The following is a 19554-nucleotide window of genomic DNA, read 5'->3' as shown; positions in this document are numbered from 1 at the left end:
CAAAGGCCCTTTCTGCCCGCAGATTCCCATCACTGCTTGGCACAGAAGTTTTCTAGAGCCCCACTTTGCCCCGAAGGAACTCATCTCTCTTCTATATCGGCCTGGGCAGAGCTGAGTACAGAGTACCGCCCCGCGCTGGGGAGCTGTACGCCCTGAGCTGTTTAATCTCCCCTTAAGATGCTCATGCCCAGTTTTAGTCTTACTTGATCTCACAGTGAAAGATAACGCAGGGGGTGAAAAAAAATCAAACACTTCCTTACCATTTCATTTTAGACACACTGCTGCATTAGCATTGCTATGCTATGTGCTCATCAGAACTGGAAACTGAACAATAAATAGTTGCAGGATAATAGATTTCTTCACAGCCTTTCAGTTTGAGGGAGGGATAGCTCAGTGGTTTGAGCATTGGCCTACTGAACCCACGGTTGTGAACTAAGTCCTTGAGAAAGCTATGCAGGGGTCTAAGGCAAATAGACTAAAATGAAAATCACCTAATAAATTATTTCATTAGTCTTTAGAGTGCTACTTTACTGCTTTTTTGTTTTGATAGTATATAGACTAGCACAGCTTTCTCTCAGTTACAGACTAAACAATGAAATCTGTCACGGATGGTGCTTGGTCCTGCCAAGAGGGCACAGGACCAAACTCCATGATTACCTGATGTCCCTTCCAGCTCTATGAGATGTGTAGCTCCATATATATATATATAAGTCCCCACCCCCATGCTACAAAAGAGAATCTTCAGCAGGTGTAAATCAGCACAGCTGCATTGAAATTACTGAAGATACTCATTGGCTACACCTAGATTGACAGGAATAAGGGGATTTTGAAGTTTGCAAGGTCCTTTCAAAAAGCTCCCCCCCTGCCCCCGCACGTAAACAAACTGCACAAGTGAAATGTGGCACTTTTGAAGTACTGTGGCTGGGAGCATGCTAATAAGGCACTGAATATTCATTTCAGTGCCTTATTTATTATTCTCCAATTTGGCCCTTAGCATACCCATTTCAAAGTTTTTCACAAGTGTAGACATGGCCCTTGTGGGTGGGGTCAGATTTTCACAATCATTGAGACATTCTTCCTGCACAAAGACTGCAGGATTGGGGCCCAGCCTATTTTAATTTGAATGCATTGATAACAGAATGTCAATAACCAAGGCTTCTTTCGTAGGGTACCACAAGATTCAAAATATCATGAGTGGGATACTAAACTAGGGTTGCTCTCCATTTCACCTTCATTATTAAAATATATTTTTGTAGAAACAGAATTTATGCAATTTTTGTCACCCTGCCTTGTTCCACTGTCCGTGCAAGATTGTGCTATACACTGTATTTTCTAGTGATTTATGCAGTTTAAAACAGCGATACACTTTTACAGCATCTCTTAAGAGACTATTACACACTCTAGCCTAAATTCCAGAATTTTTCTCTGAATATGCAGCCATTCTTTTCTCTAATTACATCCCTTTACTACTAGATATAGTGCTTTTGGGGCTACCTTAATTCATCTCTTCTTGTGATCTTTTTACCCCACTTACGTATTCATAAAATTAGGGCCTAGATTTATTCCCATGTATTCCCCTGGAACAGGATTGGGCATTTAGATTTCAGTATAATTATTTTAGTCATGCTATGCATATATAGCACTTTAATCTTGCCTCATGAATCAGTCTTTCCTTTTGTTCTTTTGTGAACTCCCTCCAGTTTGTCAATATATTTACTGTGTTGATGTGCCAAGAATTAAGTGCAGTATTTTTAAATGGGATCACACCAAAGCTATATTGAGAGAGATTGTTATCTCTCTACTCCACACTGTATAAACCTCTATACATGCAGGAAAATATTTCAGTGACCCTTTCTGCTACCACCCATCAGATTTTTTTCCACCAACAGTACTGATTTCCACCTTCCCCTGAATACCTGTTTCAACAATTTCCCCCCAGATTTACTAGCAAGGTGAATTTTCTGTTTTTGTGTTTCTCATCTCATCGTCATCTTGTTGTTAAGCAAATTTCATAATATTTCATTAACATGCCTAGAAGCAATGATCTAATAGTGGTGGTTCCCAGGATTGAGACTCACCATGTTAGACCCCAGTCTGCAGTAAAGGGGGACTCACCACCAGCAGCATTTTACCCACCAAAACCAGCTCTGGTCTCTGCCAGCCCTTACTTTACCTTGCAGGTTAAGTATTTCCCAAGCCCCATTCGAGTGTCCTTGTGATGAGACATCAAGCACTTGTGAGCGACTCTGGTGGGCAAGATGTGAAACTGCACTGAACCTGGCCCCGGCCCCTCTTGTAGATTGTTGATCCCAGTGGGTGAGTCTTCAGTTCTTTTCTCCCCAGTTTGCTCACAACGCTTACAGTTCTGCATTAAAACAATGGCTATAATTAAATTTCATTCCTGATTCCTGCAGGGTGAATTTCTCTTCCCTTCCAAAAGCACACTTGACCACATTTATTGTGGATCAGACTTTGGTGTTTCTTTTTCTTCTCCACTTTATCTGAAGCATGAGTGATTTGCCACAGCTGGAGATGGGACATAGGTGGGACACCCTATCGAATCTGAAAAGGACAGGAAGATTTTTTTTTTTGTTTTTTAATTTTAGAAGTTTGGCAGATGATATGTCTTGCTTATATGTTCAGGATCAAACTGTCTGTGACTAGTTTCCTCTCCCAAAAACTTTTGCTGCAGCATGCAGCTTGGATCTCATGCTAGGATCATCCAGACGTTTTCTGTATTCCCAGATCTATTGTCTGCCATTGCAGGGGTCTCAGATATTGGGACAATCTTGGTTTCTCTTTTTCTTTGCCAATGGCACACAGCAGTAGACTTCTGAAGACCGAAATGATATAGACTACATAATGTCATTTCATTGAACAGAGAAATTTGGTGAAACTCAAGGAGCTATGAAAGATGGCGAGAATTGATTATCCCTTTCTGCTGTGTACCTTTATGAAATTTATTAAATTTATGGTGTACATTTGAAACTCATGTCCAAGTACCTCTCTGGGTGGTGTGAAAAATTCATGGCCTGAGACACACTGCTAAGTCAACCTTAGCCTCAAAGCAGACATCATTAGATGAACTGAACATTTCTTCTGTCAACCTAGCTACTGCATCTCAAGGGCATGTTTTAACTACAGTGACAAAAAAAACTCTTATCTGTGATATATTAAGCATGTACACTCAAGCACTAGTGCTGTTGCTGAGCCACAGTAATATCTGATATATGCATTCTCTAAGTTCTTATTCAGCAGCCATGTTTTAAAGGAGCACTCTCTTTTGACTATATGGTTTTCTGTTGCCTGGTGGGATTTGAATCAAACCCTATAAGATCAGGCTGCTTATATTTTCTACTGCTTATTTTTCAAACTGTTTACCAATTTTAACTATGACTACTGAAAGAGCTACACCTACAAAAGCTGAAAGAGACCTTATGAGAGACTAGAAAGTACATCCTAGAATATATTCTACGAAATAATCAATTTTAAAAACTACTATGAATAAGGGAAGCAAGGGGAAAAATAAAGAGACAACTAATATACTTATCAATAACAGCATTTATTACCATGTTGACTTGGAGTGATCATAAAAATGTGTCATTAAAAATCCTTTCATGATATTCTTAACATAAAATATGATAAGTAGGCATCATTTGTCTCATTCCTAGAAGACAATGATTTACACACAGCAGTAGTTATCAATTAAAACATTTCTTTTGGCTGAGTTTCATATGTGCTAATCCTAATTTAAATGTGCAATTTGCACATTAAAAATACGTACTCAGAACACCACTTCAGAACTAAGACTTTAAAGCAGTCATACTTCCCTTCTATAGACCAGACTGATGTGAGGAATCTTAAAATATGCAGACTTCCCAATTAACCAAAATCTTGCTTCTGAATTCTCAAGTAAGTTAACAAAAATGGAGGGCAAAAGTTATCATAGTTCATTATATTACATCACAAGCAGCAGCAAATTAAAATAAATGTAGACATCTTATTCTTTGCTGTATCTGATAAAAGTAACCATTGAATTCACACTTCACGTAGTTTTCAATACATTCTGAATACTGGAAAGTATGTCTAAATACTGGAAAACTTCTCTTAATACCACAGTAAAAGTTTTAAAAATGCTATTCTTCCTATACTCCAATTTTTTATTTCCCAGATTTATTTAATCTGGTTATTGTCACATCCTCAGTCAGATCTAGAGATTGAGTATTTGGTCTTTAAACCTGCAGTTTCCAGCAAAAGAAAGAATAGCAGTCCTTTGAGCCAGTAAGAAAAGCAACCTAGCCTCATAACCATCACTTGAGCAGACCAGGCTCTGATGGGCCCGCCCTGCTAGCATTTCCCTTTGTGAAAGTAGGATGCTTTTCACTATTTTTGGTCATATTTTTCCATACTCTGTGAAATTCAGAGGACCTTAGTGATAGCAAATTCTAGCATTCCTCATTCTTCCAAACTGGTCTATTTAAAACTTTGCTCCATTGCAAGCCTAAGGAAGGGAAGAATGCCTTGCCTACGTAGCAAAATTCTTAAGGAAGCTGTATGGAATATTCAGAATAAAATGTAGCATCTATGCTGAAATTATTAACTGCACAACCTGAACTCAAGTCAGCTGACCCCCTCCCTGCCAGCTGTGGCCATGCCCCAAGTCTTACAGAGTAGATGTACTCTTACTCTATGCTCAAGACAAATTTGTGTCATTGTTTTTAGCATTATTTGCAGGTCACCATCAACTGGTCAACTGTGTAACCTTCCTGCCCCTCCCCCTTGCAAAAAGTCTTCACTCGAATGATCATCTAACTGGAGTAAAAACTCCAAACAACAATTCTTTTTCTCTCTTTCTATTGAATAGAACACACATTGTCTTTCAGAGGAAAATTCCAGTAGTGCCTTGTGACTTATAACCCGATGAAACATCATATTTTGATACAGTAAAACTCTGCTTATGTACCCAGAAACAAGATTGTCTATTTTATCCCCAACTAAAAGCAAAGATTTTATAGTAAATGAGTCTGCTATATTGCCTTTACAAAATCTATTTCATCTCACTTAATGATAAAAATACCTTTAATATGTTAAAACAAACTCATCCATCCAAATCATTACAATGAATGCCTTTACAAATTTGAAAAAGCTTATGATGTTGAATCTCCTTTTTATTCACTTATTTTTATAAAATCAAGTCATTAGCAAAAGGCCCCCTAGTCTTTTTTGGAAAACAGTTAGACTACTATGTATAATAGAGACTCAAAAAAAAAAATCCAGCCAAAAAAGAAATTAAAACTTGGAACCTAACAATAAAGAGATCAAAAGCACCTAAGCAATTAAAAATATTAAATTTAGAGTATGATATTTGAGATATGGATAAGCTTCTGAAGATGCTTCTGAACATGTTTTATTTATTAAAAAGTGTCAACTTGCTTATTAGAACAGAGTGACATGAAAACTGTTCAGTAAACTGAAGAGAAAGTGAGTGAAGTTGGAGATGAGAGGATTTGCGTACGCTTTTGAAAGATCTAATTATAATTACAAGATTGATCAGAAAGGAGATTCAGCTGAAAGGGTGCAGACAGAATCCAAAGCTTAAGCATTGTAATTGACAACTTGAGATTTTAAGTAATATACACTACCTTTTTAGACATAAAACAGCAAAAGTGGACCTATATCAGATGAAGAAAACAATATTTGTAAATGATAATTTGATTCTGCAGGTTTTAACTAGTGTCTGAGTTTAATATTTTTTTTAAGGCACAATACAAAAATCCAATTTTGTCTTGGGCTCATGTTACTTTTTTTAAACATTTTTAGAAGAGACTTGGCTTGCAGACGATACTTGTTTAAAGCTTCCATTGAAGGAATAATGGCACTGTAGGAATGGACTTCCAATTATAGATGTTCAAGTCTAGATGAGCACTTATGCACAACAGCGAACTATCTGAAGAAGTTAATTTCAGTATCAAATATAGCAATGCCTATTTTTGCCTTTCAATAAATTCCTTTTTAAACAAATAAAAACTAAAAGTGAACATAAACAGATATTGCAATGGAGACTTCATCACGTAAGATATTGAGCAGTTTCTTTCTTCAATACCCTCCTGTGACAGTAAGGCATTTAGCACCTCCCACCAGAGACAAGAAAATAAAAAAGCCCAAATTCTTATGATGGCACTACAGACATTAGTGGATGTGGAATGTGGAGGACAGATGACCTGGCTCAGCTGTTTTCCTGAATTTTGCACATGGGATAGTTGTTTGGTCTAGGCTCAGTGTTTGCATTTGGCAGGATTTGGGGGAAAAAAGCCCTCATCCTTATCCTTGCTGTAAGGGTGGATTTAAGTCTGTGTCTTGCAGTAATAATAAGGATCTGTTTGTTAGGTTCTCTGTACTGACCATGAAGCACTTTATTTCCTAAAGTTTTAACAACTAATTTCAAAATTGCATTCAGGAAGCTTTTATTATCTGGGGAAAAGATGAACTTTAATTCTCTAACTTATTTTTACATAACTGAAAAATGAAGTTACGTGCTAGAACTAGCTATGTAAGACACACCTATGTGCCCTTAATATATGCACCTCTTCATGCCATTACAGGGGATAAAGGAGCCACAAGATGCCACTTTTGGAGGGTGAATGCTAACAGATGTACACTCCATTGCTGATATTTCCTGTACTTATCCTGTGGTTGGTCTAACATTGATTGAGCATTATTACTGCTAACAACTTATGAGGCACAGAATGTTGTTGGCAGGCCTTTCCTACTGTTGAACCAGATTTCTTCAAGTCTTCTTGTGCAAATCCACACCTACCAACATTCTCATGTTGGCCCTATCTCAGTTTTGCAGCCCTCTTTCTCCAGGGGATCATGGCTTTCATTCCTCTTCCCTCCCTCTTCTATCTCTTATCTAGTGGTAGAAAGAATCTAATCATGTTGGCTAGCTTTGGAGAAAACTTGGAAGAACACAGTTAAGAAGCACCCAATAAAGTCACAAGCCATTAACAAGCATATTACAAACCAGTATTTTCTAGGATTGAAAATAGAATCATTAATGTATTTTTGGTTTAATAGTAGCTTACCATTTTAGTAACTTTTCAAAGAAAGCTATCAATATTTAATGAAGACAAAAACTACAAAAAAAAAAGTTAGCCACCACCATTTCTCCATTCCTTATTGAAAGCCTGATTAGGTTTTTTTAAAAAAAAAAAAACAAAACAAAAAAAAAAACCCTCTGGTTATATTTTTCCCTTTGAAACTTATTGCTCTCTTTTCAAAAAGAGCCAAAACAAGCTACTTATACTTCCAAAACTTATTTAACTGCTGCTACATTGACAACAGGAGTGTGAAACCGATTGTGCTTCTCACATAATAGTATTTTGAAAAAGGGGCATCTTGGGTTTAAAAATAATAACTATTTAGCACTTGGATTACTTTCCAAGTCATACTAAAAATATACAGGTACCCTTGGGCTCAAATTCTATGAAAAGCACTTTGTAGAAAGCCAAATCCTTCTCTCGATGATTTAACTTAATGTTGTAGACTTATACAGTAATGAGTTTAGTTTATAAATTGACATTTAAACTTTAAGCTCTTTTTCTGTTGGCATACCCCCATCCAAAACTCCAACCATATGAAATGCACTGTATCTGACACCGTATTTATGAGCATAATTTTCCATGATTTTGTGCTTTCCAAGATCTTATGCTTTTTTACGTGTGATTTCCAGCAATACCCATGTACACACTATTTACTTTTAGTGAGACATTCCATGCCAACTTAAGATGCTGTATTTGTAACTATAAGAAAACGAAAATTCTATGATGGTTTTCTTTTCTCTCTACATTTGTTTGTTTTTAGTTGTAAGCCAAACTAGTCAAACATTACAGCATACAGTAAATGAAACTCTCCCAGTATTTTGTACAAACAACATAATTTTGATATACAAGGATTCTGTTTTATTACAGTAACATTGTACAACCATGTCTATTTACAATTCAAAAAAGTATATAAACCACAATTACTGGCAGCCTCTATAGTTTAGGAGGTAGCTTTAATTAACAAAATGAATTGAAGCCATATTTCCCATCATGTGTTCTATCAAATAATTTACAATACAAAGATAAAAATTCATTATATGCACAGTATGTACAGTTTAATTCTCAAAACAGCAATCTATCTTAAATCTTAAAACATTTCGCAAGGAACTGGTATGGCAATGGATTTGCTATTGATTAAGCATACTGTTCAAGAAACCTCTATAAGTACTTTGATCACGCAATCATAATTTTATGTTGATCAAACTTCAAACTAAGTATAGATAAAAGGATAATTGATGGTAATTAAATGATAGTTGGGCCTTAGAAGCTTAAGAAATATTTTAAATTAATTCACCAATTTACACGAATATCCATCCATCTTACCATGGTGTATTTTACTTTGAGAAAAACTGACAAATGCGGAAGTTTCTATATTGCAAAACTGCTTTTCACTTCTATCCATTTTGGTAAAATCTCTAGATATTCACAGACATCGCTCTGTGTGTTAGCACTGTTGCAAAGAGCAAATAGGGTTACAAATAGGTTATTTTTTTCCTCTCTAAATAAGCATGCTAACCTCACACACAGCACTTATGATACACACTGTCTACTCCAGGGTAATTCCTTTTGGTAGAATGATCTTACATAATACTGAAGAATGGTACCAGAGAGTTTTCACATGAAGCTGTGTGTCTCCACTGAAATTCATGGTCAGTTCTACCGCTCCTGACAACTGTTAATATTCTTATTTCATGCAGTCTGCAGATCTTGAGGGCTGACAACTTATTTTAATTAAAATATCTTCTCTTACTAAAATCAAATATTAGCTTGAAATATAAAAAACAAAAATGTTATATCTATATTGCTCTCACAGTTCTGTATGGGAGACACAGTCCCTTCTTTTGGCCCTGCAGTAAGTCATCCTGAGATTAATGCTGAAAATACTATACAAAGCCAGCAACATTTTTTCTCAATTATAGAAAATCACATTTAAAAATAATTTCTTAATATTAACAGCTGTCGCTTATATTGTGCTTAACCAGAAAGATTGACAGAACTTGCCTCACACAACAGTAGAAGCAATACACAATTGGAGTTCAACATGGAAACGGACCTTTAGCACATAAAAATTGTATAAAAGAAACAACTATTTCTTGGAAAGAATACAAATAGTGGATTACAAATTTTGGTTTACCAATTATTTACAGTTGGCCACTTCCCCCTCCTCCCCAAATGTATGGCTCAAAAAAATTTACTGCCCACTTCCCTTCTTTACAAGTGACACCACATGATTACAAAAGTGCTTCTTGGTTGAAAGGTCAGAACAGATATGGCTGTTGAAACATTGTACTTCTTTCTTATAAGAATAGCTTACAGCAAAGCCTTTCAGTCTTTAATTCTTGGTATATTGTAGGCATAACGAACCAAAGGGAATCCTCTGCTTTGATAGAAACATGCGCGTCCACAGGCCTGTACTTGGTCTGAACTGTCCGACACAAAAGAGTCATCCTCATCTGCATAATCAGAGTGGGCAGACTGCGTGCCACAGTCTGACCAGTACCCGTCTGGCCGTTGGCAAGGCACCACTGCCAGTGTAGGACAACTGTGAGATTTTATTAAGTGTTTGCATGGTACAGGTTTGTGAAAAAGTAGTGACTCACAACATTCACACATAGTAAGGTTTCCCTGTAAATGTGAATACATGCCACAGTCATGGTAGAAATCCTGTGTCACACAGCCATTTTGAGCATTGACAGCAATTGCCACTGCTCCATTCTTTTTGGTGATATGCCGTCTAAGTAATTTCCAGTCTTCCTTGAACTTTGGGTTGAAAAAAACATATAGGACTGGATTCAGACAAGCAGGTAATGGGAAAAATATCAGAGTAACGGACTTCATTATTTCAGGGCTGATAGAGATTGCAGTGATCAATGGTGCAAATGAGAAAAATGCAACAGGACAGAAAAAGATGCAGTTGGTGAAGATTAGCCAAGCAACATGCTTAATTGTGCTGGACTGAGAGTTTTCGGAGAGGTCCTCTTTTTCCAAGTTGCAATAAAGTTTAGTGTAGATAATAGCCATTAGCAAAAATGCCAATGAGTTTAGGAGCACTAATGTTACTGTAAACCCCAATGAAGGTGTTTCTCCAGTGGGGAAGGGCAGACAGAGGGGTGAGGCTGAATGCTCTCCTTTATGGAAAAGTGATAAGCATCCCGCTACCATAGCACACAGGAAAGCAAAAACTGCAGCAATCTGGAATTGTTTTAGGTGATTGCTTTTTCCATTTTTAATTATTTCTTTTGCAGAGAAGCTTCGTTCAACAGCTGCCAACATCAGGAAAAAAATAGCACTTTCTGATGAAAAGACTGCAAAAAACCCAGCAATTTTACAACCACTGCCAGTCTCCCACCATATGCCAAATTCAGCAAATCTTCCCCAAGAGATTGCATCCAGGAAAGTTAATATACCAGTATAGATTCCCATAAATAAATTAGAGACAGAAATCAGGCCTATGAACAGTTTGGAGGAAGACAATGGAGTACAAGATGCAAATATTGTTAACGGGACAAGCAGGTTGAAGAACAAGGCAACCAAAAAAATAAACCAGACAGTAAGTCGAATCATCCAGCTTCCCAGCAAATATTCACAGGGCTTAAAAGCACCTAGAAGAAACACAATGAAAAGAACAGCATTGAAAATCATACATAATTAAGCACCAGTACAAGCACAGAACTCATTATTTCTGGAGTAACAGCATTCATCTAAACTCCTAAATAAGTCAGTTGAAAGTAAACTGTGCTGCTGCTGAAACAGTTTACAAATTAATTAAGCCTAAAGAGATAATTGCTATAAAGAATGGTCACTCAGGAATACTTAGTATAAACAAAATAAATTAAACCCCTAATTGTCTGTTACACAACAGAGCTCTTATTAGGGGGCACTTAAATTTTTACTTCCATATTTTTTATAAAACACATTCATACAAAGAATAGAAACATTTATTGTTCAAACCTAGTAAAGTTTGTCCATCTCTTTAAAAACAAATAAGCTCCCATAGTATACAATTCACTCCCTTTCTGAGCTCTGGATTACTTTAAGCTGTTAATGTTTCTTCTTAAAAAAATGTTATAAGGAAAGACTTATGTGAAAAGCTGCCAAACTCAACTTTTTACTTAAACAGGCTAGGGTTTCACACAAAGTTTTCTGTTCCCAGCCTTGCCAGTGACACATTGTATTACCACGGGGAAAAATTATTGTCTGTATTTTCACCATGGATATGAAGAAATGGCAGGTAACAACTTAAACCAAAAATCTGTCACAAGGAAAGAAACTGAGCTTTAGCAGCAATATGCCGCTCATACTCCCTCAAATCGTCTCCACATAAACTCTTACAGGAGATCAGGTGGATGTCATAAAGGCTGTTTAATGAATATATATAGTGCACTTTGAAGGACTATAAGATGCGTATGCTCTCTCCCTCTCTCTTTGGCTATATGCAAAGTAATATTCCTCAAAGAATAGAGAAAGAGAAAGAGAAAGAGCTGGTCCAAAGCATCCAAACTTTGGATGCCAATGTGATGGGCCTTTAGCACCCCCACTGCTCCCAGGCACTGAAAACCACACTAAACATTTTAAGTGGCTTACATAACGGGAATCACCAGGGGGCCCCACTTCCATGTCACAGGCCAGTGGGCTTTAGGTGCAGTGAGCCTTATAATCCAAGGGGCATGGGCAGAAGGTGCTATCCTCTCGAGCTGTGAAACAGCTGATGGAGGCTGATCCAACCAGTCCAAGATACAGCCATTTTTGGCCCTTGAAGCTCTAAAATGGAGCTAAGACCACAAAATAGATACAGTCTACTGCAAACTGAGTGAAACAGTTACTGCAGAAAATAATCAAAAAATCAAAATGTCAAAATCCATTAAGGTCATATCTGTCTTTTTGAACTCTGTTTCTGAATCCAGTAGAATTTAATCAATCAACATGTTCTTCTGCACTGAGGGAAATATGTTTATTTCTGGGCAGGCTTATAATAGCACCACAGTTGGACCAACCAAAGCAGCTGACAAAACTTACACTTTTTGCAAGAATGCTCAAGGATAATTATTTTCAAACCATATGGGGTTTTCATCATTTCATAGGAACATACTAATGTTATGCAGAACATTACTCAAAAGCAAAAACTGGACTCTATTTTGGAAAGAAAAAGGGAACAAGTACTACTCGTGGAAAAGGAATCCAAGATTTTCAAGACCAACAACTGCAGGATATGCTGATGGCTGTGTCAACCCATCAGAAAAATCTACCTCAGCTGTCAACCACCTTGATCTTGCCTCCTCTGCCACTTGTGCTTCTCATTCCTGAAGAAGAAATTTCCCAATTCCCCATGTGAGCTCAAGGGTAAGGTGGGGAGGGAAGAGTTGGATGCTTCTAATTGCTGGCTCCATTAGTTAAGTAACTGACAATCCATCTTCTGCAGTGAGGGAAAGAGGGGACTGGATCGGTATATGACCAGTGATTCTGTATTTACACAGAGAGCAGGTGTCCTACTCAAGATCAGAGTAACATCCTGGATTGAGAAGAGATTATGAACAAAAGAAGGGTGCTGGAGATGGGCAATAAGCTTAAAAAAACCCCACAAGTGTGCTTAACTCTTTAAAGGGCTGAAGCAGTACCACTATGTACAAAATGAAAGAGCTAAAAAAGAATGTAAAGCTTTTACCATAGCACATGATTTAGAATTCTTGTGAACAACCTCAGGTAAAATTAATTCCCAAAAGAACTGCTGAGTTTACTGCAGTTACACAAATGATGAATATTCCCCTATAAATCAAACTGCTTCTCCTGTGATCCAGGAAACCCCTCAAATACTTCCTATGTGAAAACAGAAGCTAGCACAAAAGGCAACGGCCAGTCTGCTGAATCTGAATAAAGGATTCAGAATATTGCCATGAGAGCAATAGGTGCAGGTACCCTTTCCATCCTGCTGCAACTGCCTTGCCAGCATGCCTCTGTGCAGGGAAAAAGAGGGATGGGAAGGCAGCAGGTACAAGGCAAGAGTCATATTAGCTGGCTGGATCAACGTGCATTGATTCTCAGCAGGTCTGTAGTGGGCAGAGGGTTTGGTAGTACTGTATGTCTGAACCTACTGTGGGACCTGGCAAGGAAGAAGCAGCTGCTAAGGAGAAGGAATATAGCTGGGTAGGAAGAGCAGCAATAGAAGGGGTCTTTGCCATTCCTTTGTAATATCAAAGAATTTCAGCATCACCACAAGCTCTGCAACCCTTTATAGTTGGAGCAGTTTGGATGCACTGTTACTGTGGAGAGCTGGTCCAAAGCATTAAGTGACAATAAATACTGTCAATCTCTAAATGTAAAGGCTACGACACTGCAAGCATTGAGCTTGGGAACCACACCTGGATTTTTCCAACATAGCTCTATACTGCATAGCCAAATTGGGCCAAATCTTCTTGTATTAATTCATCCAATGATACCACTGACACCAAAGGGAGTGTCACCCAAGCACTGAAGAATTTTGTGCACACAGTGACTATGAGGATTGAAGGACATAATACAGTGGGACAGTTAATGCATAATGAAAGGCTAGAAATTCAGACTGTAACTGAAATAATTATTTTAATTACCTGTTGTGGGCGTACAATGAATAATTGTCTGACCCAATTCTTCATTCTCATGAATGTTTGGAACATCTGCATCTCCAATGGCTGAGAAAAGACAGTAATTTTAGTTCCAATGTAGTAGTAGTTTGATATTTGTCAAGTATTTTAACCGGCTATTGCTTTTTTATCTACCTAACTGAACAAAGTATTTTTAAAAATCATTAGCTCTGAAACAACTACTTCAGTTCTCTGGGGAAATTATATATGCTGAATGCTACCTTGGATTTTTTTTTTTTTTTTTAATATACTTTCCCCTTTCCCCCTCACTATTTAACTTATGTTTTGTTCTGAGGGGCTTTAGGAACTCTGAAAATCCCCACAACAAATCCAATGGATGTAAGGACCTGGCATGAGTTCAAAGAAAGGGAAGAAGGAGGTCACTTACTCCATCTCCTGTTGTTGCACATCCACCCCTGACAGTAAACCCATTATATGTCCTTGTTTCTTTCCTGTTTTATCCTCTTCCTTGCACTCTACTGCTGGACTCCTGAGAAGAATGCTGTGTGTGGAAAGGATTAGGGAGATACACTCCCATCAGCCAGCACTCTCCTTTCCTTGTCCACAGCACTCCCTACTACAACATATTGCCATGGGTTCTTGCCATGCCACAGTCCTGAGCACCCACAAAGAATTGTGGGATCTGGCTGGCTCCTGACAAGGAACACAGATGGACTTTGGGTCCCATGAGTAAGAGACACTGAGAACTTAAGCCTCAGCAGCCCCAGCTTCCATATTGAGAAGAAAACTTGGAAGCCTGAAACCAGGGATTGAAAGTTCACAGTTCAGACCCTGTCTCTGAAGTAAGACGAAGATGCCGAGACCATCAGGATATTTCTCAGAGGGAGCTCTGAGGAACAAGTGAACAGCAAGATAACTGACCTGCCAGTTTGGAACAATGGAAGATGAAAAATTCACTCATACTGAAAAGAATGTGACAGAAACTGACTAATCCCTGGAAATAGGAACTGGATCACATGGAACCAACTATTTTTAGCAGGTTCTTGTATCATAAAAAGCACCTTAAATGAGTATCTACACCTGTTCGCTAGAGAACACAATTACCTCCCTGGCCTAGCCTAATTTATGCAATGCAACAGAACACTTACAGCAATGGAGCACTCACCTCTATCATGGTCTATCAACACGCTCTGATCTTGGTGGCTGGAATCTTCCACATTAGAGTTCAAATAAGAGTCACAACCCCAAAATGCACAGCACTGGTAGGCATATGGAACAGACAAAGACCTGAAATACAAGCAATGCAGTGAACAATATTAGCTGGCAGCATTTCTATTCTTAATTTTTAAAAGTGGCAGGCTTCAAAACTAAGGCTGTTCAACAGGAGATTCTTTTTGTCCCATTTACTAGCGAAGACCAATTTCAAACTGGAATCAGTTATGAGAGTTTCTGAAGAGCTCTTACTTTAGGATACTAAAGCTAAACGGCAAAAAGGTGTTCTTGATTTTGCAAAAGTAAAACTAAACCAGAGTTGGTTTAAATCAGGATCCCATTTCATCTAAGACCTCAAAGATAAAAAAAATAATTCTTTTGTGTTTGGCTCAACTCTCTTGTGCAAAGCAAGTTATTGCTAGTATTCATGTTATCACCTGCATATACAAAAATGAAAACTGATCAGGCTGACTGGAGACTGTTGTGCAAGCAAGTTAATTCCTAGATGACCGCATTAAGCATGCATCTGTCATCCCCATTGTTCATTTTGTTTGCATTGTGAAGTATTTCATGCAAGTCAGGATTTCCTGGTATGCACCTTCCTTTCTGCAGGCAATGAGGCGTGCCAAAAACTGATGCAAAAAGTGGCGGCAGGGGAGTGCCACATATATAGTTCAGCACTAATTGGTTGCTATAAAAATCTGTGAAAAAGCTCCTCATGGAGCTTTATCTGAATTTTTCAGGTAAGATTATATAGCCAACTTGATTGCTAGCAAGGTACCCAACTGTTTGGCCTGTACTCATAATTTATATGAAACAGATTATATTACTAACATCAGAAGTTATTTTTATTTCAAGATAAAAGAAAATTAAAGGGCAGGAGGAATAGTACAGTAACTGACACTTAGAGGAGATGGAGCACTGAAGAGATTTAGAAAAGGGGTGCATAGTCAAAGAATGACCACAGAATTGGCCAGGTAGGTTGCACTTTGATTTCTGAAACACGGGCTCTGTACTCAAACTATGGTATTTCTGCACCACTCTTGTCATTCCTGCATCTGGAAATACTGAAATTAACAAGGTTCATGTCAAAATATGGTAACTCTTACCAGTCTAGAATGCCTGTGCCAATCAATATTAAGCAATGTACACTGCTATGCTGCATTCTGAGACAAGTGTATGTCTATTTAGCCTTACAACAAAACCTCACAAAACTATCATCATCCTGAGTCAAGACTATAACCAAAATCCTATAAGAATTGTACTATGTCTAGACATTATTTTTATACTCGTCTTGGAGGAGTGTTAGAATGCTGAATGCCATGCTACAGTGCTTCTCAGCTTGGGAATCAAAAAACCTTAGTCTCTTGTTATCACAGGATGGAATACCAAGAGCTCCTGGCACTGAATACTAGATGTGTCTGACTCTTTCCTCTGGTCTTGGGCAAGTAATATTGTCTTTGCCTCAATTTTCCCACCTATAACAATCCTTACCTGTCTAATAGGAGCCATAAGAATTATATTTATGTAGACGAGCTACACAATGATTTGATCTAAACCCCACCAAAGTCAACGAGAGTGTTTCCATTGCCTTGAACAGGCTTTTGGATCTGGCCTGAAATGCTCACTGTTATTGTGCTAGGCATCACAGAATAACTAGCATATATGTAAAGGGTTGGTGTGGTAGATTCATAACCCAGTGCTCATTTTCCAGACATGCTCCATCACTGGCAAACTGGGTCTTCATGAGTTTCCAGAACACCATCTAAACCACTACTCCAATTCAGATAAAGGGGATGCGGGGAAAGAGAGTCCAGGATTCCAAGAGGAACAAATGAATAAGAGCACCCTTATGAAGTAGGGATAACCCAAGATCCCCCTTGATTTATTACAACTGAACCTGGTTAACAGCAAGGCTGCAGCTTTAACAGCGTTGAACCTGAGTTGTGTCAATTTGTTTGTTCATCTGAGTTCTCTCTTTAATGTACATCTGTACAGTATCTACCAACATACCGGAGCTTCAGAAAATCCTTTGCTGCCAATGCTTCTTTCAGCTCAGAGTTGCCTGCAAGCTTAAGCTGATTTAGTCCATTCAATCCTTCAGCTGGAAATGAAGTCAGCTCATTGAAACTTAAGTCCCTGAAAGATGAATATTAAAATGGTTACACACAGTAAGTCTGAAGATCCCATGGCACGTTTCATGTGAGTAGGGATCTGCACTAGTGTTTGTCCTTCAAAACCCCCATCAAGCAGCAGGCTGTGTGATAACTGTCCTGCCCGCAAGAAAGAGAAAAATGTCTTATGTCATTGTTCTTTGTGCAGTGTGTGGGGGATCGGGGGAGTTACAGAGATGAAAAGTGATATGCAATGCAAACACACATCAGTTTTGATTGAGAAATCTTTACCATTTCTGCAATTTAACATTGGGGGTGCTGGTATATTATCCAAAATGGCCTACTTACAGATTAGTTAGGGCCTCAAGTGTTGTAAAGGCCTCCTTGTGAATCCGGTGGATCAGGTTTCTACTGACATCACTGTAATTAATAAAAAATGCCATTATGCCATTAAAAATAAACACTGTTTGGAAGCTCTGAGAGAGTCACATTGTACCTCTGACAGAAAAGCCAAGTAATCTGCACGGTTTAACAATATTTTTGGTATTTCTAACATTTTCCATACAGAAGCACATATTCGTGGGCATCTGCAGAGAGATGAGAATGTGAGCACTTTGGTTGGAACAAGAGAATGTCTTCTTTTGTTATCCATACAGTATTTAGCACAATGGGACTGAGTGGAGTGTTACTGCACTATAAATAAAACAGTCAGTTTTCATATGCAGGATCAACTCTGGAGGCCTAACATGGTACTGGCTCACTGTTATTGTTTTACTTTATGGTCGCTGTGGATTTTTGGGACCTCATCTCCCCCTTTAATTAGGTCCTCAATATATACTTGTATATGATCAACCACATTTTAAGTCCTAATGTTTACTGATAAATTGTTTCCTATTGTAAATCTGACAACATCAAGTAAAAGACAGACAGTAATGCTCCAGTGAGAACATTGATACAGCAGTAAAGAATCAGAAAAATCTCTCACAAAATGTAACCTCTATTGCTCTCCAGCTCCCTAATATTTGTCTGTTCAAGTCACATTTATATATCAAGTTTACTACTTAAGGTCTGGGAGAATGACATTTGCCCTCCTTTATTTACATTGCTTTTTGCAATATACTTAAGGTTGAAAGTAGTTAACTTGGGTTGCTTCTACAGTCTCACTCTCCCCTTGGAGGTGGCATTGTAATGAGCCAATTTGAAGCAGGCTAATGAGGCACTAACATGCGTATTCAGGACCTCATTAGCATAATGGCAGCTGAGTGAATTTCAAAGAACAGACTTCGAATTGATGATTGACGGTATAGATAGGGGCAGCTTCGAAATAAGCGCACCACTTTGACATTCCCTTACTCCAATCTAGTTTTGTGGGAGTAAGAGAATGTCGAAGTGGGAGCGCTTATTTCAAAGCTGTCCCCATCTACACTGTCAATCTGCAATATGAAGTCTGCACTTAAAAATTGGTGTGGCTGCCATTATGCTAATGAGACACTGAATATGCACGTTACCACCTCATTAGCCTGCTTTGAATTGCCTCATTACCATGCCACCTCTGACAGGAGAGTGACAGTGCAGAAGCAGCCTTAATAATAAAAATAACAAGAATCTCTTTTTACTTAATTTGGTATGAAAAATACTTATTGTGTGTGTACACACACGTGCACACATGTAAAATATCAGGAACAGAAAAGAAGAGTAAAACTGGTGCCTTATAAAAATACTAACTATGGTACAGATCACTGTTAGCTTTGATTGAAGATTATTATCTTCGAACCCACATAATTAGTTATGAATCATAATTTATGTCCTATAGTATTAGGAAAATACACACACACCCACACTCACTCTCTCCCACCCTCTCCCGCCCCTTCACTTACAGGATGTGTAAGGAAGTTAATCCTTGGAAGGTGTCTTCCTTGATTTCTTGAATTTGATTATGTTGTAAGGAACTGGAACATGGAGAGGAAAAAAAAAAAAAAGTTATTGGAGATCAGTTTCCTCCAAAACCAGAGATATTTGGTTTTTGTTTTTTCTCCCATCTATTTGTATGTTTTCCTCTTCTGCTTTCCTTAGTCAGTCACTCTATGGCTCTAAGCAAATAAAAATAATGGGAATAAGCAAAGAAATACACTAATCAATGCCATTGACATACGATTTTTCTGATAATCCCTCCATTCTGGAGCCACTGCTTAAATAACTGTTCTCCACTTCACAACAATACACATGATTATTTTCTCTTGAGAGATTAATTCAATATTTGAGGCCCTCTTATGGAGTTGCCAGCAACTGTGAATTCACAGCCCATTTGGCAGAACTAAACATTAACAAGTGCAGCTTGAACTACCTCCAAGCCATAAGAGTCACTTTGTGACATAGATGCACCTTGGCATTTAAAACAAAGCTACACACTTCCAGGTTGAGATGATTTAGGCTAAGCTCCAACCCAGAATGAACTATTACTTCTTAAAATATGGATTTACAACAGGAAAACACAGAGCCCTTCATTATGTAAGAGCTAAGAGGCAGGTTACGTTTCCATTTCTTTCA

The 19554-nt window shown here is 38.1% G+C and overlaps 1 protein-coding gene across 2 annotated transcripts in view; it reads right to left on the bottom strand.

The window, feature by feature from the left end:
- Positions 1-8598: 8598 nt before the first annotated feature.
- Positions 8599-19554, bottom strand: part of LGR4 (leucine rich repeat containing G protein-coupled receptor 4) — a 125300-nt gene continuing 114344 nt past the window's right edge. For both annotated transcript variants that reach the window (XM_074997666.1, XM_074997667.1), the window contains exons 13-18: positions 18885-18956; positions 17356-17427; positions 16907-17032; positions 14847-14968; positions 13688-13768; positions 8599-10705 (exon numbers count right to left, since the gene is read on the bottom strand). In XM_074997666.1, coding sequence (XP_074853767.1) covers positions 9429-10705; positions 13688-13768; positions 14847-14968; positions 16907-17032; positions 17356-17427; positions 18885-18956 — 1750 coding nt within the window. In that variant the 3' untranslated portion in view covers positions 8599-9428. The remainder of the gene's footprint in view (positions 10706-13687; positions 13769-14846; positions 14969-16906; positions 17033-17355; positions 17428-18884; positions 18957-19554) is intronic.

This window comes from Carettochelys insculpta, chromosome 6, assembly GCF_033958435.1.
Source record: "Carettochelys insculpta isolate YL-2023 chromosome 6, ASM3395843v1, whole genome shotgun sequence".
Lineage (NCBI taxonomy): Eukaryota > Metazoa > Chordata > Testudines > Carettochelyidae > Carettochelys > Carettochelys insculpta.
This window is presented reverse-complemented; position numbering and strand designations above follow the sequence as displayed.